The 22,025-nt window shown below is 38.3% G+C and overlaps 3 protein-coding genes across 3 annotated transcripts; 2 read left to right on the forward strand and 1 right to left on the reverse strand.

Moving 5' to 3' along the window:
* The first annotated feature begins 547 nt into the window (after positions 1–547).
* On the forward strand, positions 548–4,536 carry LOC105439417 (low-density lipoprotein receptor class A domain-containing protein 2-like). Its single transcript, XM_030984613.1, has 5 exons — positions 548–613; positions 1,164–1,362; positions 2,347–2,558; positions 3,614–3,745; positions 4,253–4,536. Exons 2-5 carry the CDS (start codon positions 1,328–1,330, stop codon positions 4,534–4,536), a joined length of 663 nt encoding a protein of 220 aa, XP_030840473.1. The 5' UTR covers positions 548–613; positions 1,164–1,327.
* A 2,471-nt stretch (positions 4,537–7,007) lies between these two features.
* Positions 7,008–13,717, forward strand: LOC100888991. The gene is made up of 5 exons (XM_003725262.3): positions 7,008–7,161; positions 8,275–8,448; positions 10,176–10,400; positions 11,485–11,619; positions 12,417–13,717. Exons 1-5 carry the CDS (start codon positions 7,083–7,085, stop codon positions 13,214–13,216), a joined length of 1,413 nt encoding a protein of 470 aa, XP_003725310.2. The 5' UTR covers positions 7,008–7,082; the 3' UTR covers positions 13,217–13,717.
* Positions 13,718–14,193: 476 nt separating this feature from the next.
* On the reverse strand, positions 14,194–20,171 carry LOC752921 (low-density lipoprotein receptor-related protein 12). Its single transcript, XM_030984890.1, has 5 exons — positions 20,053–20,171; positions 18,600–18,776; positions 17,781–17,972; positions 16,913–17,026; positions 14,194–16,216 (listed from the first exon to the last, which is right to left on the reverse strand). Exons 1-5 carry the CDS (start codon positions 20,165–20,167, stop codon positions 16,008–16,010), a joined length of 807 nt encoding a protein of 268 aa, XP_030840750.1. The 5' UTR covers positions 20,168–20,171; the 3' UTR covers positions 14,194–16,007.
* Between the last annotated feature and the right edge of the window lie 1,854 nt (positions 20,172–22,025).

Raw genomic sequence — 22,025 nt, forward strand, 5'->3', positions numbered from 1 at the left:
ATTTGTGTTATTCTTAAAATAATTATCATTATCACTATTATAATGATAATGATTTTTTTTTTTTTTTGGGGGGGGGGGAGGGGGGCGATACTCATTTTGTACACTTCAATTATGAAACATATAGGGTTTGGGTTATAAATATTCATTAGAAGAAATCAGCATACTCACTTGACACAAATAAGGGAGAAAATTACCTAAACATAAAAGTGCTGAGAGAGAGAGAGAGAGAGAGAGAGAGAGAGAGAGAGAGAGAGAGAGAGAGAGAGAGAGAGAGAGAGAGAGAGAGAGCATCGCATACCGTCCCCCAAAGTTGAAGTTTGCCTAGCAACATTCTGCAAACAAGTTCGATTTTTTCCCTCTATCGCGAACTTACACAAACACTAGCCAAAAAGCAAACTCGTTGTACCCCTTTCAGTATAAACGTTTACAAACCGGTAATTCAATTAAAATACTGCAATATATTGCCTGCACTCAAAGTATGAAATGGCAAGACATGGAATCAATATTGCATTCATGTGGTGTTTTCTGTTGCAAATTTCAAGTAAAAGGGTGGAGGCATGTCTGGCGAGGCAGACAACACCAGACACTGCAAATCAGCCCAACATATCAACAGGTTAGTGCATTAGTGTTTTAGTTTAACATTGTCTACATAATTGTTCATAATGGCACATGAGTTCACAACAGGGACGTCCCCCCCCCCCCCCATCTGGGCCGGGGTGGGGGAGGGAGTGTGCCGGTCCTACTTTGCCGACAATTTATCGTTCCTAAAATTTATTGACAAACAAAAACGACCGGTTCAAGTAATGGTTACCTTATATTAGCAATAGAGTAGGTACATCTTGCTTATGATATGGGCCTGCATGTTAAGCTCTCAAACTGTTAATTTCCCAATCTCCTGTTTATCAAGTTCTGCAAATATTCAGGCCTGCTCTCCGACCCGAAATATACTTGGAATATGAGGTATTTCATTACTACCCCCATCCCCTTACATGCCCGATGTCAGAATTCACTTTTTGATTTTGAAACCCGTTGGAAATATGGAGGGTGATGATGACAGAACATACAGGTTTGAACATCGCGATAAAACATTCCTTAGAATAAAAACTCCATCAAAATAAGTCATTTTATCACTGAATCAAATAAGACTGTTTTCACCGAAACAGATACTCTAATTTCCGATGACGGCAGTTGCCTAGCAACAACGGCAGGCACGGAATCGTTCAGCAAGGAGTTGAAATCTCATTCAAACCAGTTAACCTTTGACCTGTATAACGTCACCATCGATTGCTCCTATCTGATCCAGGCAAATGAACCTTATACCAGGGTCATGGTCGACTTCAGATGGTTTGATGTCAGTAGAAGGTAAGTAAGACTAGGGTCGCTAATCTATTTTGAAAATGGGGGGGGGGGGCATGTTGAAAAAAATGGATGGAAAATTATATTGCATTTATATCCCTCAAAAATGACCCGTATTCCAACCCCCCGATATGATAGGCATGTCAAACGAAATGTTATCGCATCAAATTGACAAATTGAACCGAAACTGGAAAGTATAGTCCAAGATATGTGTAAACAATTTTATTTTGTGTAATGGATATTTTCAGAACACCGAAAAATATGGCTTACATAGAAAACTTTCATGACTACCAAGTCAATAATATTTAAACTAATGGCCTTCATGGAGTTTAGGGAATGCCAATAAGTATGAAAGAAGGCTGCATAACATTCAGTATTGCATTTTAATTTATGCCACATTTATAGCTGAAGTTAGCGTCTTCGTAAAATATTTATAAACGGACAGACATCACAAAGGCGAGGACCACTGGTGGCACAAATTCTGAGGAGTGTCAGAGATGTTGAAGGGTTTTCGATTCACTTCTCTTTTCTGTTCTTTTCTTTTCTTCTTTACTCTTCTTTTCTCTTCTCTTTTCTACTCTTCTTCTCTTCTCTTCTCTTCTCGTCTCTTCTCGTCTCTTCTCTTCTCTTCTCTTCTCTTCTCTTCTCTTCTCTTCTCTTCTCTTCTCTTCTCTTCTCTTCTCTTCTCTTTTCTCTTCTCTTCTCTTTTCTTCTCTTTTCTTCTCTTTTCTTTTCTCTTCTCTTTTCTTCACCACACGTAATAAAGATATTTTGGAGTACTTGATAAAACACGTGTAATATTTTACGTACAAACATGACAATTTCAAATTCTATTCCGGATGACGACGATGACAACGATGACGAAGATTATAATTTTGACGAAGACAATGGCGTCATAACCAAGCTGGAATGACGATAATGAATTTGACAATTGTCAGTATTAGCTGAGGCTTTGATAGCAGAGGCTAATATTTTGTCTTTTTTGTCCAGGTATGACTCTCCAAATGACGACTGCGACCATGCCAGTGTGGAGTTTTTCGATGGCCACAGCACATCTTCCAGCCAGCTAGGTAACACACTCTGTGGTACAGACAGACCTAGCTTGATCCTTTCATCGGGGAGCAGCCTAACGATGAGGCTCCAAGCATCGGGAGACTTCAGCGTCATGGACTTCAGGGCCATCTACACTGTCTTTTCAGACGGTAAAAAATATAATAATATTGAAACATGACAATTTAACGCATTTTTAAGAATAAACTGTGATACGTGAGTAAGATATTATCATGGTACACTACCTACAGCATTCTTTCTATTTTGAATAATTGCTTTTCATTACACCATTGATGGTAACTTTGTCAATAATGAGAAATTCCACTGAAACCTTGATTTGATTTGCCGTTGAGTGATCTTGCCTTGGCAGTTAATATTGATGGCAAATTCAACATCAATGGTAACATGTTAATGCAACGGGACCAAGGAGCCTCTTAAATAGTATTGTGATCAAACACAACTAAACTTTAAACCAATCAGAACCACGCATTCAGTACATGCTCGAGGAGGCCCGATATGGTTTTTTGTCTTTTCTCTTTTTTTTGGGTCTCATCCGCTCTCTTCCTCGATACCGTTGTTTTTCTGTCTCTGCCTTTGTCCACGCCGAACATCCCTTCTCCATATACACTCTCCATCTTTGCCCCTTTGTCTCCACCCTCCCCTTCTCTCTCTTATCCTTCTGTCTTCACATTCCCTCCATCACTCGCTCCATCCTTTACCTCCTCCCTCTCCTTTCATCACCCTTCTCCTTCAACATAATCTATCCCATTTTCGGAGACACATTGTGTTCATTGTTCACGTGTACGACGTCGAGTCGGTGTACCGACTCGACGGTGACGTACGTGTGACAACCAATGCTACGGCTACCGTGGTGAAGAGGACTTCAGTGACCAGCGGGATACTGACTGCCCTATAAGCCTTGTTGGCCCGTTACGCCGTATACCACGTTCTACTCTATGGCCTTAATGTTGCATGATGGCGTAGCACTTTAACTTGGTATTGAACGAAGGACCTCTCGGTTTCAACAGCACTACTCCAACCCCTGAGGCACTGGACCCTTGTCTCTTTACGTCGTCTCTCTCTGTCACTTTCATTCTATCTCTGTCTCTTTCCACCTACCCCTCTATCTTTCATCTGTCTGTCCTCTCTAACGGACCTTCATTATAGATCTATCATTTTCTAATATTATCATCGTTTTTTGTTTTAGACACTTCGTGTTCATCATTCACGTGTACGACGACGAGTCGGTGTATCGACTCGACGGTGACTTGTGATAACCAGGGTTATGGTAATTGTGGTGAGGAGGACTTCAGCGACCAGGAGGATGCCGACTGCCCGGGTAAGCATCGTATAAACCAGTTCATTCCTCGATGTCATACCTTAACGGTTTCTTTCTTTTGGTTTTCAAGGAGTTACCAGATCTGCGTGACACCTTGGTGTGGTTTCTTCTTTTTATTCGTTTTCTTACTGTATGATTTCTTGCGGATTGTTATATTCCTATATTTAATATTCTGGTCGATCAGAAGCCGCACTTAATTGTCGACGAAAATATTTTCTTTGAGAATGTAAAGTGATCGGTCTAAACAGATTAAGCTCATGAAAATAATATTAACCAGGGGCCGCAGTCACTCATCCCTTGGGCTGAGTTCTTCCCCTCCACAGCCCTTTATGATGTTAGCATGCATGGGTGGCATCCACTTATAGGGAACCGGGAGTTTAGCCTCCCCAAAGATATCAATATAATTATTTACAATTAATTATATAGGGGCCTACTTGTTACAGGCCAGATTGAATAATAATTTACAATCAATCAACATCTATTTCTGCTTAATCCTTTTTCCGACAGTGGTCTACACTACCCCCGACCTTCGCCCTCTTCTCTACGCGGCGCTCGTCCTGCTTCTCCCCTTCCTCTTCCTTCTCTACTTCTGTTGTTGGAGACCCGGATACATGGTGTGGGCTTGCGGTTGCTGGCGACGCCAAAGCTGCCGCGACTGTGGGTGTTGCTGTCCCGTTCAAAGTCGAGGGCTATGCCGTCGAATCTGTACCTGTGATCGTCGAGCGACGAAGTCGAACTCGGTCGGGAATCTCAGAGAAGATGGAAGAATGCGCAGAGAGAAAGCGCTGTAGTTATGCTATTGTGTTGGAGAACAGACTGAGGGACACTGTTAGTACATAACCAAGTGGTGTGTCTTAATGTGTCTTTATGTGTCTTAAGAGGCATACACCTCTTAAGTTGAGAGAGAGAGAGAGAGAGAGAGAGGGAGGGAGGGAGAGAGAAAGAGAGAGAGAGAGAGAGATCATTTTAGAGGAAATTCATGTTACCTGAGCTAGTGTGTATATACGTTATCTTACTTTTAGATATTTTCTCAAATTGCCCCTCCTGATGGAGAAAGATTGATATCACTCAATGATCATGTCACAATTATCAAGTGTTCTTGCCCTATTAAACGTTGTGTAATAATTGGATACGGTATAGAACATTAATGAGATAAAAATCGATCCAGAGTAACGCTGAAGCCCTTGAAAATAATAATAACTAGTTAGGGGCCGTAGCCACTTACTCCTGGAGCTGAAAAGGGTTTACCCTTCACAGCCCTGTAGGATGTAAGCCCTGGGGGGTGTTTCACAAAGATCCTAAGTAGAACTTAATACTAAATTGGACCTACCAATTATGGACAGCCGTTAGCATCCTTGAAAATATTTAATAAAAGTTATTTTAAAAGGCATAAAATGTTGATTCAAATCATTCATATTTTCTATTATCATAGGAGATTTCATGTTCTTGATGTGGATTTATGAAAAGTCTAAAATACTTGAATTTTTGCTTTTGAACATATTTCATTATAAGACTACAAATGGTCTCCATAATATTTAAGTCCAACTTAGAGATAAGTTCAACTTAGTATCTTTGTGAAACGCCCCCCAGGTGCAAGAATTTGAGCCTCCTCAAAGTTGAACATTAGACCAAACGAGCAAATAAACCAAAATAGATTAGACCAAATGGCTGTTAGCCGAAATGGTCATTAGACCAATTGATAAATATACAAAATGATAATTATTAGACCATGTGGACAGTGGACGGACTAGGAATAGACTAATTGGGTAGTAGATGAACTGGTTGACGAGGAAACAGCAATTCACATTGGAATTTACGACCCGTAGCAATATTGCAATGATGCTAATTTATGCAAAATAATACGATCGTGATGTCTACTTGAGCACATAATTATGTTCCTTCTTCAAACCAATCGATTTTTGTCACAACCATCATTGTATTTTTCATGCCTGAATATGATCTTAAATCATTGATTCGTTATAGACCTTATATTGGACAATAATAAATCATTGAATTTTGTCCATGATCGGACTACTTCCTCATTTTGATAATACAGGCTATGTTGTGTAATAGTTTTAAGATAATATGTGACATTTATACTTGTGTTTTCAATTGTATTATGTTTTGCAATTATTGTGTTAAAATTGTTTGTGATGTGTGGAAATAAATAAATAAACTTGAAACTAAACTGTGAGTTTTATCATGATAAAATTTGAAATATTTATACAAAAGTTAATGTAACAAGCTGTCTGTAGATTTGTCTTCAGATTTATGGTAACTTTTAATCAAAGCAAATCTAATAACTAAACAAAAATTATTTACCTTTTAATCCCTATAAAGTATATCCTCAGTATGAACCGGCCTTTGACCATGGTCATTTGCTAGGACCAGCAGAACATCATCGGACAATTTTACTTTTATCAAAACAATAGTCAGGGGAATATATAAATTAACTAATGAATATGTTGGTGTCAGCCTTTTCTTTGCGCATAGTTACCATGCATGCAAACGACTCTGACACAACCATCGACACTATATGATCAACGTATTACAACAAAAAATGGAGTAATATTTAAGCAATACCTAATCTAAACATTGCATTAACAATGCTGTGCAAATAACCTGAGTGCCCTGATCAAACATTCGCCATATTGAAGACGACATTTCCAGACATAACGAAGAAGCACAATGCGCAATGGTGTATGGCGGACGTACAGCGTCTTTCGTTGCCTAGGCAACAGCAAAGGTATTAAACCGGAATGTCCCTATGCCGTTTTTCTGTACAGAATTTTAATCAATAACAAATTGTGACGTGACCAAATTCGAAAGCCATAATCAGCATTTTGATTGCAATGCTTATTAATACGATGCGTGCCGTCGCTCAGCAAATTATTATAAGGTGGGACTATACAAGCTGTCGAGTGATGTGTATTTTCGGAGAGATGTGTTTATTCTGATGTGGGAGAGTAACTCCGCCATTTTGAAACCTGACGTCTGACATGGATCAAGACACAAAGTTAATATGCTCTTACAGGAAAACATGGGAGAACTCATTGAAGCGGTTGAACTGATATTCAACTGAAGATTTTGCTGTTTGAACAAAAGACGGGATTGATGTACATGTGATTATTTAACAACGAAATGAAAATGCATCCAATACGATTGAATAGAAACATTTAATTTTGTATCGCTAAAATGTGACGCCATTATAATTGGTAATTTGTACATCAGCAACACAGGAGTGGATTCGGGTAAAAGATGGTTGTAATTGTGAAGATTGTATTATGATTGGTGATTCTTCGACCATTATCTCATTTCAAGGACCATACTTTCAGCTATGTTGACATCAAAGCAGTTGTTTGTATTATGTTTGGTGAATGTTTTCTTCGTTACGGTCAGAGGAAGCACAAATACAGGTAAATAAATGTACATGTTTGTCAATACCCTAAATATACACTTAAATATACTAAATCATACATGTAACTTTGAATTTTGCATGTGCTTCTCTGTGTACTTCAATATCATTTGCAATTTATTGCAAACCCGACCAAAGAATATACGTTATTTTTTATTTAGCACAAAACAAAATGTGTACCGGTATGAGTATTTGTGTCTGCATGTGACTGTGTCTGTGAATTAATGTTAGAAATACAAAAGGTTGTCTTTAAGTTAATTTTTTAGAAAGCTAAAGATTTGTATACACCACAGTGTGTAACGAGGAAAGATCCTAACAATTTTAAATGCGACAAGAATGAAACACACCGTATAGGGGTTATCCTAGACAAGGGGGTTGTGATGCCCCAGTGTACGTGTACGTGTATAGGGGTCGCCCCCCATGTCTCCCGTATTTTGTGACTTGTTAAATCAAGCAATATAAATATATTGTCTTATTCTCAAACTTAAATGCAGTCTGTAAACTTATTTTATTCATCAGTATTTCGTTACTTGTATAATTCATTTGATCTATCATATATTATAATACTATACGGTTTATATATGTCATTTAAATTTGAGGATATTTGAGTGGGAAAAAAATTAAAATCAAATCAAAATCAAAACATCTCAGAAAGGTATAAAGTTGTGATTAGATCATGGCGTATCTAGCATAATTATGGTCAATCCGCTAGGCACCCCCTCGTTTGAAGGCCTAGAAGAAGAAGGAAAAAAACCCGGCTTCGAATGGGTCTAAACCAAGTGTATGTATCCCGATCAAAGGGAGGCTTCCACCACTTGTTTGGAAATTTCGGGATACACAGCCACTAACTCACTCCTGCAGTAAATGCTATATTCTCCACGAGCCATCATTTTTACAGACGCTCACTCACAATGCACTAACTTTTGCATCTTACCGGGTACCCATTTAAAACCTGAGTGGAGAGTGGCAAATATGGATTTACGACTTGCCAAAGGGCGTTAGTGTCGGGCTGGGATTTGAACCCCGTACCTTGTGATCTACAGTCCGGCGACTTATCCACTAGACCACAACACCTCTATTTCTATGTCTCTGTTCATGCCCTTTCCATACCCAGTCGTTTTGACGAGCGTGTGCGATGCGAGCCTCCAGAAGGAAGATGCCAGCTTCCTCGTGACATCGGCAACCTATGAGAACATCACTGGTCCTGAGGACTGCACCGTGGTCATCCAGGCTCTCAAGTCCAATCAGATGCTAGCCGTCGTCTTCGTTTCTCCGTTCCTACTCGAAGGTAAGGGCACATTCACCAACGTTTATCACCAAATATGCACTGCCATTTTGAAGAAGAAAAAAAAAAATCCTATTTCATCAATATTCACGATAATATTGAGTGTCACAATACGAAGCTCATGCCCCCTCCCTTATAGAATAGCGACGAGAGAGAGAGATAGAGAGAGAGAGAGAGAGAGAGAGAGAGAGGTGAGAAATAGAGAGAGAGAGAGAGAGAGAGAGAGAGAGAAAGGGTGGGAAGAGAAGATTATACGATCCAATCCCAGCACGTGCTCTACAATCGGTAGCCTTGTTCCTTCACATTTCATCCACCTAGTAAAGACCGGTTCCCCCTCCCCTTTTTTACCATGTGTCCCCTTTAACATGTGAAATTTCGAGCCCCCATTTCTTCACTGCTAATTAACACCTGAACAAATCGAAACGATAAAAACAACAAAACCAATTACAAATCATTGAATAGGTTATGATTAATATAAATTACTAACAGTCACGGATGTATGATAGCTCAAAGCAGGGGAAAAAACGTAATGAGCCAGAACCACAAAATTAACGATATCCAAAACAATGAATGAATAATACCATTTTCCTCAAGCCATGCCTAATTACAAACATTGTTTTCTTTAGGTTTGCGTGCATGTCAAAATAAATTATCCAAACGATTAAAATAACAAATTATGTCCTCCATGAAATTTAAACTCGCCTAACGGGGTTATATTTAAGTGGTCTTCCTGACCGAACTTTTTTAATAACTTCGAAAAATTTCCCGTTGGATTATGTTGTCCATCAATTCATGAAATGTTCCGATATCAGATTGCCTACAAGCATCGTCGGGTCAGCATAATATTTCATTTTCATGTCAAGGAATAGACATAAGTAGTTACATTAAAGCGAAACAAAATGCCAGTCAACCAGGGGGCATTTCTTCATGTTCATAAAATAAATTTTGCAGAAAGTCCATTAAAAGCAACCCCCAAACCAACGAAAAATTCTAACACCAAAATTCTGATGGGTTGAAAGTCAAGTTGCATTAAATCAAATCCTTTTTAATGTAAGAGATCTGGTTCTCGTACCTAGAAGAAATTGAACTATATAACAAACAAATTGTTATTACATCTGAATGCTAGGACTATGCATTTCCCATCCCATCTCAACAAGCAGGGGGTAAGTTAAAGATTTTGTAAAGAGGGAGACACAATTCCGGAAAATAAATGAAGAAGGGCATTTTTACGTGGTGTGTACTTGTTGTGTGCCTTTAAGTTTAAAGGGAGGTTGTGGTCCTATTGCGCCCCCCCCCCTTATCCGCCACTGTCATAGGCCTGTCCTCATCAGCTCGAGATTGCCAAATAGCCCGATATTTCTGATTTGGGAAATAATCTCGCGTCCTCATCAGCTCGAGACTTGACCTCGAAACTTGAAACTCGAAACAAGCTCGAGATATTTTTCTCAGCGTTTGCGCATAGTGTGAGTCTTCGGGATGCTGAAGACGCACCGGACAAATAGCGAGATATTTTTAAAACTATCCCAAGATATCTTGGGATGATTATCTGGACCAAATATCCCGCTAATTGCAACTTCGGGCTGATGAAGACGCAAATTAACTGGATAATTAGTGATCGAGATAGTTTAAATAGCAGGATATTTAGCAATCTCGAGCTGATGAGGACAGGCCTGAATGAGCTTAGACAACGAATACAACTGTTCTTGATCATTGATTTGCTTATCAAACAGACGATGAGAATAACCCACTCCTACCCGACGGACAGGGATGCAGACGTTCTTCTCTCATGATATGGGACGGAGACGACTATGAGACGGACGATCTGATTGGTCGATACTGCGGCACCGAGACACCAGCAAGCTTCGAGTCTACCGGTCAGTTCTTGACGATTTGGCTCTCGCTCAACGAATCAGCGGCGGCCAATATCTCAGTACTCTACACTTCATTTGATAATGGTACGAAATAAAAGTCATTTGTATTGTATAAACTTAATAGCATTCTATTTCTTTTCTTTTTTTATCTGAATGTTTCAATATTGTTTGTAAACACATAATGAAATATTACGATTTCGTTGAAGCAGAAGGTCCCGAACTTCTAACCCAAATAAACAACACGTAACTATGCAGTCATTGAGCTCAAAATAAAACAAAAACAAAAACAAAATAACAACAACAAAAGGGCTTCCGATATAATTTGCAAAATGTATAAATGCCATAAAACCATTCGTAGCTCTCACGGTTAACGTTAATCTCAACAAGAATAATCACCAAACACTGTCAGGAGATTTCCTAAATATTAGGTTCACATAAATTTATACTACCCCATCCCCTTTAATTGTATAGTACAATTTGACGGTCATGTCAAAAATTTATTCAATAGATAGATGTTTCTAAGTTTGGTCGAAATGATATACTACCTGCTCCGTTTTTAGAAAATAAGATAATGCGCCGGAACTTCCTCCTATCATATCGATGAAAATTGGTTTAATCTACCTGACAAAATGAGTCTATAGGCATTGTCAATTTGATCTTCCTTGCGTGCAAAGTTTGATTTACATGATTTTCAAATTCCTCTTTTCCTCTCATACTCTTTAAATTCACTTTCAGTAGAAGTCATACATCAGATGGGGGGGGGGGGGGGGGGGGGGGGTCGTGAGTGGAGAGCAGAGAAGAGACATACGAAGAGGCAAAAGAGCCATGTACAACTTGAAAAAGAAGAATATGAATACTGAAAGACATAATGTACCTATACTCATATAGGTCTATCTCTCTGTAAAATAAAAATGGACTATTTCATTTCATAGTTTTTCATGACAGGCAAGCGTAGTCTCCTCATGTTGTCCCCCTTAAAACAAATCTTTACCAACATTCATTTTTCCCCCACCCATATCCATGTTACAATAAAAATACATCGTGAGCTTTATTCATATTATATTCTTATTCTTACATGAATCTTCTTGAAATTGCTTTCGATGATGAGAAGTGCATCTACCGCTCCAAATAATAACCTGACATACAATGTTTTTTGTATTCTTTATAGGGGTATGTGATGACGATGTCACGGAGCTGAGATGTAATAACGGAAGATGTGTCCCGCGCTCAGTTAGTTGTGATTTGGCCAACAACTGTGGCGACAATTCAGACCAGTTAATCAGCGCTCCAGCATACTGCTCTGGTAAGAATCATATCAATGTATAAAATGTTTTAAAGCCAGACTTCACTACTCGTAGCTACTTGCGCCCTCTATATAGCCAACAATATCCAAGCGGTACCCGTTGATCCCCCCCCCTCCCATGGTCCCCTTTCTTGTTAATTGAGAGCTGATTTGATGAGATAACCACCTGCCAGTGACCACGCTGGGAGCTCTAATTCCTCCTGGCCAAACTAGTGCAGATAGGCTTTAATCATAGCTTGTTATTATACCCAGCCCATCTTCAACGGAAATGATTACCTTAAGTCGTACTATAGTAACAATTATTTCCAAAACCATCAAGGTATGTTGTTAGAAGATGGGATTATAATGTAACAATGAGATGGACCTTAAAAAGTAATTCTTGAATTTTACGCCTCTGATTATTATGTCATCTGAAAATAACAGGATCACAAAGACTTTCGGAAAATTAATCTAAGGCAATTTTAGTAGTCTACTGCATCACCTATTGCGAACATAAAAAAGTCTCATCATAATATCTGAAAGAAATTCTTCGTTAAAACTGCCCTCAGATGACCCTCAGGTATAGTTTTGAAAGTCTTTGCGTTCGTGTTAATTATACCTTTATTCTAATAAAGGCATTTCCACCATTATCCATTCCTTCTCTCCCACATTCAATCTAAATCGTCGTCTCTTAAACCTTTCGAATATATATACTGAATTCTCTCATTCCCATAGATATAATACAGGAGCCACCCGGTTCCTGTTGGCAATGTTTTCGTTGTGCCTTCGTTTGTGACTCTCATTCTTTCTCTCCTTAGTGACCGATGAGTCAACGCTTGCCGAGTCTTACCCGTGGCTCTGGATTCTGCTCGGCATCCTCGGGGTTCTCTTGTTGGCGTACATCCTCTATTGGTTGCTATGGCGACCGGGCTACATCATCTGGAGACTGGGATGCTGTAGGAACCTCTGGTATGGATGCTGCAGGGGTGTCAATGCAAAGTGCTGCGGCCAGTCACGCAAATACAACAAAGGTTCGCGGAGTGGTACGCATGGTAGCAGTCAGGATGGTGTGGACTATTACGATACCGATGATGATGACGACGGTGAATCAACTGGATGCTTATGCTGTCGATGCTGTCGAAGTTGCTCGTCAAACGATAAGCAACGTCGGAGATCAAAGAGGCATCCAAATCAAGGATCCGACTCCAGTATGACCCAGCTCCATCGACCTGGACTTTACAAGGAGGGGGTAATGTTCCCCCCTGGTGCGGGACAAAGACCAAGGCTCCATCGAGAGGGGGTAATATTGCCGCCTGATGCGGGAGACAGACCGAAACTCCACCGAGAGGGCCTGATATTACCACCTGATGCCATCCGACCGTCGTTATACAAGGAGGACCTGATTATTCCCCAGTATGGTCCACGACCACAACTCTACAAGGAGGGTGTCATACTTCCTCCACCAGAGGAACAAGGGAGGGTACAACCGATGGCCTTTGGTATCTACCATGAGGACACCATTGTACCCCCTCCATCAACTCTCGTTACCCCCTCTCTTGTAATGATTGAAGACTGCCAAAAAGACTGGGACGGAAGGCACGCTCGAGAGGCTCGATGAGACAAATGAAATTCTTTTCTATTATTAGGAGATTCCTTCAGAAACGCGCGGCAATTTCATAGACTTTAGAATATCTGTATAGTTGCATGTAATATAGGCCTATTAATTTCGTTATTTTTTAGCCTCGTGCAAAATACAAGTACTTTATATTTTTCATACATGTATTTTGCTTTAATAAGATTGGTCTTTAAAATATGGCGCCAATGTCTGACGTAAAATTTGTTACATTAAATGTGTGATGAAAAGCAAGCATAAATTAGAAGAAAAGAACGGTTGGATACAGAGTAAATGGTAAATATTAATATCATTCAACAATTGTTATTTTAACGCGTTACAAAGGGAATAGATAGGATCTAACATATGAAAGAATGACCTGGATAAAGATAATCATTTGAAAAGGAGTAATTTCAATAAAAGAAATGAATTATATATGTAGTATCATCCAGGTAAGTGCAGACGATGTAATAAACTATTTGGAATAAAAAGTTACTTAATCTTTGAGATTTGAGGTATGTGTGTGTTTATCACTCAAGAGAAGAAGTACCATATATCAATCTTATTCTAAACTAACCCTGAAGACTGCTGAATAACAGAGACAAAAAGGGAGAGAGAGAGTGGAGAGAGAGAGAGAGGAAGAGAAAAAGAAAGAAAGAGAGAGGAAGAGAAAGAAAGGGGGAGAGAGAGAGAGAGAGGGAAAGAGACAGAGAGAGAAAGAGGAGGTGGAGAGAGAGAGAGAGAGAGAGAGAGAGAGAGAGAGAAAGAGGAGGGCGGAGAGAGAGAGAGAAAGAAGAGGGGGAGTGAAGTATACGATTGATGGAGGAAGGGCTCTGTCTCTCTTTCTCTCTCTCACACACACGCTCTCTCAATAGAAATAGATGGTGGAGGAAGGAAGAAGAGGGATGGAAAGAGGGACGAAAGTTGTGATAGTTATTAAGTATACCAGTAAAAATTAAAAATAAAGACTCATATATTAAGTGTTGAGTGGACTTAGTAAAAAGAACTTTAATACCACAAAATACATCTATTTTTACAAGCAGAAAGACAAGATTGAAAAAGCTTAGTGATTATAAAAATACACATCATAACAAATTACTTTTCTTCATTGATCGGCTGTTTTTCTCTCCATTTATTTTATTTTATATCTCTCTCCCTCTCGCTTTCTCTCTCTCATTCCAATATCAAGGTTTGAGTTGATAGGTCATAATATAAATTTTAATCTTTTTGCGAAACCTTCAAGTCAACATATATGTTAGTGAGTGATGATAGACAAGAATCCTTGATCAAAATTAATTCAAAATATTCCTAAATAGTGGTTCACACTACAACTGCTAGTGTAAGTAGATAAAGCTCTGCTATTTTACAAAGAATCTCACTTCACAAAATACCAATGGTAGTCTAAACAACTCCATTCATTTCCAATGGATATACAAACAATATACAAATAGAAAAATATATTATATACATGAAACTAATGAAAATATGTAACTAAATTATATAACTCATTTTCGTTTTGATTGCTTGATCTTGTGATTATATACACAGATAGACTACCGGTAATGTAATTTTAATATCAAAACATTTCATAGGAATATACATGAATTAACCAAGCTTACTCTTTTTAATCTTCGACAATACTATACAGTAATTTATAAAATAACAATTAATTGATAGTACACTGTGCCTTCAAATTCCAACAGAAAATACAATCATTGTGGTATAATAATAAATTTAGTTTATCTCTAACAAGTGTGGACGGAATACAATAATAAATACAAATTTGAAAGAAAGCACAAACAGTACTGAAAAATGTATATTTACAATTATTTCTAAAAATATATGAAAGACTGTAGTAATTGATCGAGAATTATCTCCCAACAAGTGGCCAAAAGCAAAGAAAACGTCCATGAATTTGTCTTTGCTGATGATTGATGAGACACCATACTGCCCTCGTAGGGTCATTTACTTGCCTTACCTGATGGTCTCTTGCATTGAGAGTTGCATTTGTGTGCAAGATAGAACATTAAAGCCTGTCTGCACTAGTTTGGCCTGGAGGGATTAGAACTCCCTGCATGGTCTCTGACAGGTGGTTATGTCATCAAATCAGCTCTCACTTAACATAAGAAAAAGAGGATCTTGGGGGACCAATGGTCACCAATTAGGCATTGTTTGTTATATAGAGGGCGCAAGTAGCTACAATGTATAAAAAGTGCAGTGGGGCTTACATGAAAACTGATTTCAATCAATCAGGATCGCATAGAACTTGTGTTTAATTCTGTGAGTTAGGTAAATTTGCAACTTTCTATGCCCAGATTTATTTGTCCTGCCTGCCTGCCCCTCTCACTTACCCTAGAAGTCTTTAATTCTTTGAGTTAGGTAAATTCGCAACTTTTTATGCCTTTTATTTGCCCTGCCTGCCTGCCCTCTTACCTGCCCCAGATGTCTTTAATTCTTTGAGTTAGGCAAATTTGCAACTTTCTATGCCATTTACTTGTCTGCCCCCTCACTTGCCCAAGATGTCTTTAATTCTTTGAGTTAGGTAAATTTGCAACTTTCTATACCAGTTTATTTGCCCTGCCTGCCCCCTCACTTGCCCCAGATGTCTTTAATTCTTTGAGTTAGGCAAATTCGCAACTTTTTATACCAGTTTATTTGCCCTGCCTGCCCCCTCACTTGCCCCAGATGTCTTTAATTCTTTGAGTTAGGTAAATTCGCAACTTTCTATACCCGTTTATTTGCCCTGCCTGCCCCCTCACTTGTCCTGTCTGCCCCCTCACTTGCCCTGTCTTCCCCCTCACTTGCCCCAGAAGTCTTTATTGCTATACTCGTTATCCACCCTGGAGTTGTCCATGTCATCTTTGAGCTGTTTCAGGAGCTTGTTGGAGCGCAGCTTCTGAGCGGCCGATCTCACGGCGAAGATGACGATGACCACCAGGACAATGCCTCCGATGGCGATGAGGACGATCTGACCGAGGGTCAGTCCACTGGACGTTTCCATGAAGTCTGACCATCGTATAGAGAGAAATCAAAGAAATAGAGATAACGGTAAACATTCTAAATATGAAAATGATAGAAAAATTATGAGATACATAAATAAAGTATAGTATTTGCTTCAGAAAAATGGAATGGAAAGGTAAGATAAGAATGAAAAGAATTATCTGAGACATAAGCATGGTAAATACAGCCAGATGAGAGTATGTATTCAAATATGCTCCTAGTGATTCTACATGCTACAGGGAAGGAAATATGTAAGTACACTTATATAGCATTTAGACAAACAACATGGGGGGAACTAATGAAAACATTTACAAAAGGATATAAACTTAAAGCAAAGCACAGTGTCTTCCTGTATCAACACTGGATTTGATTTCTGACACTGTGCTTTTACCCTGCAACAAATAATTATATTTACAGACTCTTACCTCAACTTAGATGTGGAAAGTGAGTAATTTGTAGGAAAACATCCTTTAAGGAATTTTAGAGCTACTAAAGCTGATAATGTAATGAGCACTTTCCAAACTCCTCCCCCCCTAAAAAAATTATAACATTTTCCAGATATTTCTGGAATTCTACATGCAAAGAATCAAAAGCACAAAAATGTCTTGAATATATGGTATGACCATTTTCTTTACTGATTTGCCTCTAATAAGCAAATCCAGAGTTACATAGTTTTTTTTCAGTTATTTCTGATCTCCTTACCTGTGCATTGGGCTTCATCGCTGTTATCTCCACAGTTGTTCAAGGAATCACAGATGAGAGAAATATCAATGCATCTACTGTTGTTACACTGAAACTGAGCAGCCGTACATGGTGCTGGAAGGGGTGAAGAAAATGAATAGCAAGAAAAGTTAGCTTTACAGTCAGTGTTTAAAAAGAAATTAAATTATATTTCGTGGGTGTTTCTTTTAAAAAAGCACCTCATTTCAAGAATAGTTCTTGTAGCGCAAGCTAATTAGTCTCCTTTTGATTTATATACATTTTGATTGATTAAAAAGTTTTGATTGATTAAAAAGGTTTGATTGATTAAAAAGGTTTTATTATGATTGCACTTCGCAGCCAAATGGCTGAATTATGTATAATTATACATGGTTAATCTAAGGTATTCTGCATTTTCATCTCCATTTTGTCATCTATTTCTAGAGAATTCCATGTCAGTTCCTGGAACTGATTAGTGTCTTCAAATGTAGTGAAACTAGCTTGAAAAGATGCAAGTCGATAGCAGCATTGTATATTTAGATTAACCAAAAACTTTACTATCTTCTTAAACTTGTTGATGAGTACAATATTTTAAGACTTTATATAGTGTAATTAAAGCCTGTCTGCACTAGTTTGGCCAGGGGGATTAGATCTCCCTGCAAGGTCACTGACAGGTGGTTATCTCATCAAATCAGCCCTCAATTAACATAAGAAAAAGAGGATCATGGGGGACCAACAGGCACCAATTAGGCATTGTTTGCTATATAGAGGGTGCAAGTAGCTATAAGTAGTGTGGTGGGGCTTTAAGTGTATTAATCAAGTGTAAGCCCACTACCTTGTTTTTTGAAGAAAAAAATGAAAAAAACCTCACCATCTTCAAATACTGTGTAGAGGATACCAAATCCCAGGCTGACCCCAGAGTCGTCCGTCTCAAACACGAAGGTCACATTGCTGCCAGTGGAGACCACCTCAGACAGGGTCTGGCGGCCGCAAAGCTTAGGGCTCAAAGGTGATGCCAGGTCACTCTCTCCATCATGCACCCTCAGACTGTCCACACATTCTCCTGTTGTAAATAAGAATAGTAAGGTTGGGTTAGTAACGGCTGGAATGCTCCCCAGGGAGTGGAGATTGTGCACACAGTGTGTGTGGGCAAGTATTGAATCCAATGACCAGGTTAACAGTATATCTGTAAAGCACTTAGAGACATCATAGATGTATCTAAGCGCTATACAAAAATGGAATTATTATTATTAGTAGTAGTATAAAATTTTAGATGATAGACAGGGAAATGGAAAAGAGACTGATACTAACTAAAACCCAGTTTTAGAAATGTAATTGCAAACATATACATTTCCCAGGATGTGAAATATGCACGAGTACAAGGCATAAACAACTTGTATTAATGGAAACGCAAACTACACATGTACACTGTTAACAAAGGGCATTACCGTACTTTATTTATGCTTATCAAGAAGTGATAACTAATCAAATTCTATTTCCTAATTAGAAAGTACAAATTTATCAGCATGAAATAATAAGAAGTTACTTGCTACTAAGAGTTCACAATTTATTTCACAATAAGTAAGTATAAATTTATCAATATGAAACAGAATTAACTCTAAAACAGTAAAAGGGAAAAAAGAAAACAAATCATGAGAAAGAAACATTGATTTTGCTAGATTGTTTTCACCATTTACAGCCTCTTCCAAGACAAATCTGTTGAACTGCAAAAGCAGCTTCTTGTTTGAGTCTGTAGAAAGGACTACATGACAGTCCTGATTGTTACTGTATCGCAGGCTGCTGTCCGGCTCAACCAGGCCTGTGATATCTGCTGGGATTGTAGTATTACAGCTGTTGGACAGATATGCTGATGAAAAAAATGGAACAAAAATTTGGGTAAGTAACTGTAGGTATAATATACTCACCCAGTAGTTTAACCATCACTATCAGACTACTATTAGTATCAGTATCACATACAACTTACAAGTGTTATCATTGCAATATCAATTATTTATTATTTATAAAAAATAATACACAGATCAGACGTATGTGAGTGCATTATGGTCGATGCAGCGCATGAGGGTATTCACTAGCCAAGTTTATTTTGTGCCATTGTGAATTGCGAATCAGTTCCATCAATTCCAATTTAAACAAGACTGCAATGCACTGTTTAACAAAATACTAAAAAGTGATAACTTGGAAAACTCTTCATCTTTGTTAGAAGTTAGACCCAGATTTAGTCGCTAGTAATTGGTAAGACTAAATAACAGTTCTGAAGCCAGGGGAATCATACATTCTATCTAAGTATGAATGGAAAAAATTGATGCAAATGAAAGAGACTTATAAAGATGAGGTGAGACTGAAACAAGTGCAAAATTTGGCGCTAGTTTAAAAGCCTATCCAAAATTTGAACCGTAACTCCGGCGTGGAGATGCCCTACTAAAAAAACGTACCCAAAATGCAGTAAATATTCATTAATGTCCCAATAAAGATCAGCGATTTGCTGAGAAACTTGTGAAAAAGTGTATCTAATATCAATGCTTTTCCGAAAATCTACTCCAAAAAAATAACAAGAAAATTTGAAAATTGACACGAAACAGGTAATAAACATAACAACTTTTAAGTAACTCACGATCTTTATGTGGACATTTAAAGAATATTTACTTCATTTTGGGTACTTTTTAGAAGGGTATCTCGACGCCAGAGTTACGGGTCAAATTTTGGATAGTCTTCTGAATTGAACTAGACCTAGCGCCCAAAATTTACGTTTCGGCATTACACCACTTGACATACGGTACAGCATACATGCCAACATTTGAAAATCAGAAATCTGTACAAATTATGCTATTTTCAAAAAAAAGAGGAACAATCCTAACTCTCCTATTCAATACTACAGACAAATTTGTACAGGAAGAGGAACACCTGCATTAAAATGATAATTATCTTCTCCCAAAAAGAGGAATGTTCCTCTTTAATCTGAACAGTTGGCATGTATGCATACAGTAGGCCTACACAGAAATGAGTAAGTGGGGCAATATAGTGCATTCGTTTCCTAATTTGCCTTTCCTCTTTTGACAGAATATCTTCCTAATTTGAATACTCTCTTCGATTGAACTAATAAAACAAATACATGAAATACTTACAAACTTGAAGTGATTCTCCAAATGCGAACATAATAGACATAATGAGCACAAAAACGTTAAAATCTGTACTTCTTTTTGGTAACAAAATCGTTCTAGTTAAAGTTGTAGTCGCCATTTTGATTGGGTTCATTTACTAATTTTTAGGGGATGTAAAAAAGAAAGCAAATCATAATATTTTATTTTAATCAATTGTATATAATTCTAATGGCATAAGTAGTATTTTTGAAATATATGAAAGTCAATTCAATTATGTTATTAAGGGTGTAAATATTTTTAGAGGAATAAACTAAACCTTCACCAGACAACTGCTCCCCTTCGCTTAATGATTTCAACCAATTGTTTACCATTGCCATGCAACAATACAACCACCAACCAACTTGTACCGGATTTCACATTGGCCTTCGAGCTTCGTTGCGACTTTCGATCAACCTTTCCTATCTTGGTAGTATATTTCTAAATGACGCATAAAGAAATGAAAAACTAAAAGGTTGTCTGATTTCCCAGATGTATATAGACATGTGGTCTCGTAACAGAGTGGACGGGGATAGGGGGTAAAAAAATCAATTCAAGGAGGTTGTGCCCCCCGGCCCCCCCCCCCCCCCCCCCACTCAGTGTTATTTAGGGTACGCATATGCTCGTTCCCTCTTTTTAAAAGCACCCCCTATCTGAGGACTGCCAACATTTCCAAACCCCCCTTTCGCGGGCTTTTCGCGGGCTTTTCCTGCCTTGGAGACCCCCCTAAATCAGGAAAAATGCTCAATGTAGACTACCCCCTAAATTCTGAATAACTTCTCAGAAGTCCAAAGAGATCAGAGAAAAAAAGGAAAAACACCCCCTTTTTAAAGAAATCTCCGGGTGAAAAGTCAAATACAAACCTTTTTTTTTTACAATTCTCGGGCCGGACTTTGTCGCACGAAAAGCACCCCTTTACCGGATATTTTGGCAACACGCATGCGGTCATTCCGACCCCTGAGTGGGGGGGGGGGGGGGGGGGGGCGGGGTTGTGCCCCTTGGTTAGGCAATTTTTCTAATGAACAAGTCCCCCGGCATGACTTATAATAGTAATGATAATCATAATAATAATAATAATAATAATAATAATAATAATAATAATAATAATAATAATAATAATAATAATAATTATGTTCCCTAATTAAGGGAAGCCTCATTAGCATCCATCATCGCTGTTCTTCCCACTGGCTTTGCAATTCGCATTACCCCCAACAATTGTTAGGTACCTATTTAGACCAGGGTGAACATGCCAAAAGTGGATTAATGCCTTATATACAAAATCATATAGTGTCGGCCGGGCTGGAATTAGAACCCTCGACCCTAGGATTGCGGGCCACGTTAGTGACACGGTACCTACACCTTAAATCCGTATTAATAATAATAATAATAATAATAACAACAACATTTATAATGCGCACACAAAATATCTCAATTAAAGGCGCCTTAACACATTTGGAAATAGGGACCATTGGTTGTTTACCATACAAGCATGAAACTTATAGCAGTCAGATAAAATAAATAAAGAGAGAGAGAGAGAGAGAGAGAGCGTGTAGTGGGTTGAAATACCCCGTCTTTTTTCTCAAAATTCTGTCTGAAAATTTTGCCCAACAATTCCCTAATGTTGGAATTGGAAAGTGCTTTGCGATGATAATGTCTTTCCTAAAAATAAAACAAAAATTAAAAAAAAATGTATTTTTTTTAAATCGTTGACTGGCAGGTTTTTTGTCAAGAGAGCCAAGGATGTACGTCAGCACTTATTCAAGAATATGGTCAGTTCCCAGAAATTAATTAAATAATAATGATTGATTCTTGTTTGTTTATGAGTTGGCCTACACGTGCAATGAAATAACTTCTGGATCGAAAAATGTGCCAACGAAAATCTCATTTAGTATTGATTATGATAAGACCCATCAGCCCGTCCTCGTTCGACATAACTCTGTGCAGTGAATGGGTGGTTCAAC

This window comes from Strongylocentrotus purpuratus, unplaced genomic scaffold (assembly GCF_000002235.5).
Source record: "Strongylocentrotus purpuratus isolate Spur 01 unplaced genomic scaffold, Spur_5.0 spur5_contig_834, whole genome shotgun sequence".
NCBI lineage: Eukaryota > Metazoa > Echinodermata > Echinoidea > Camarodonta > Strongylocentrotidae > Strongylocentrotus > Strongylocentrotus purpuratus.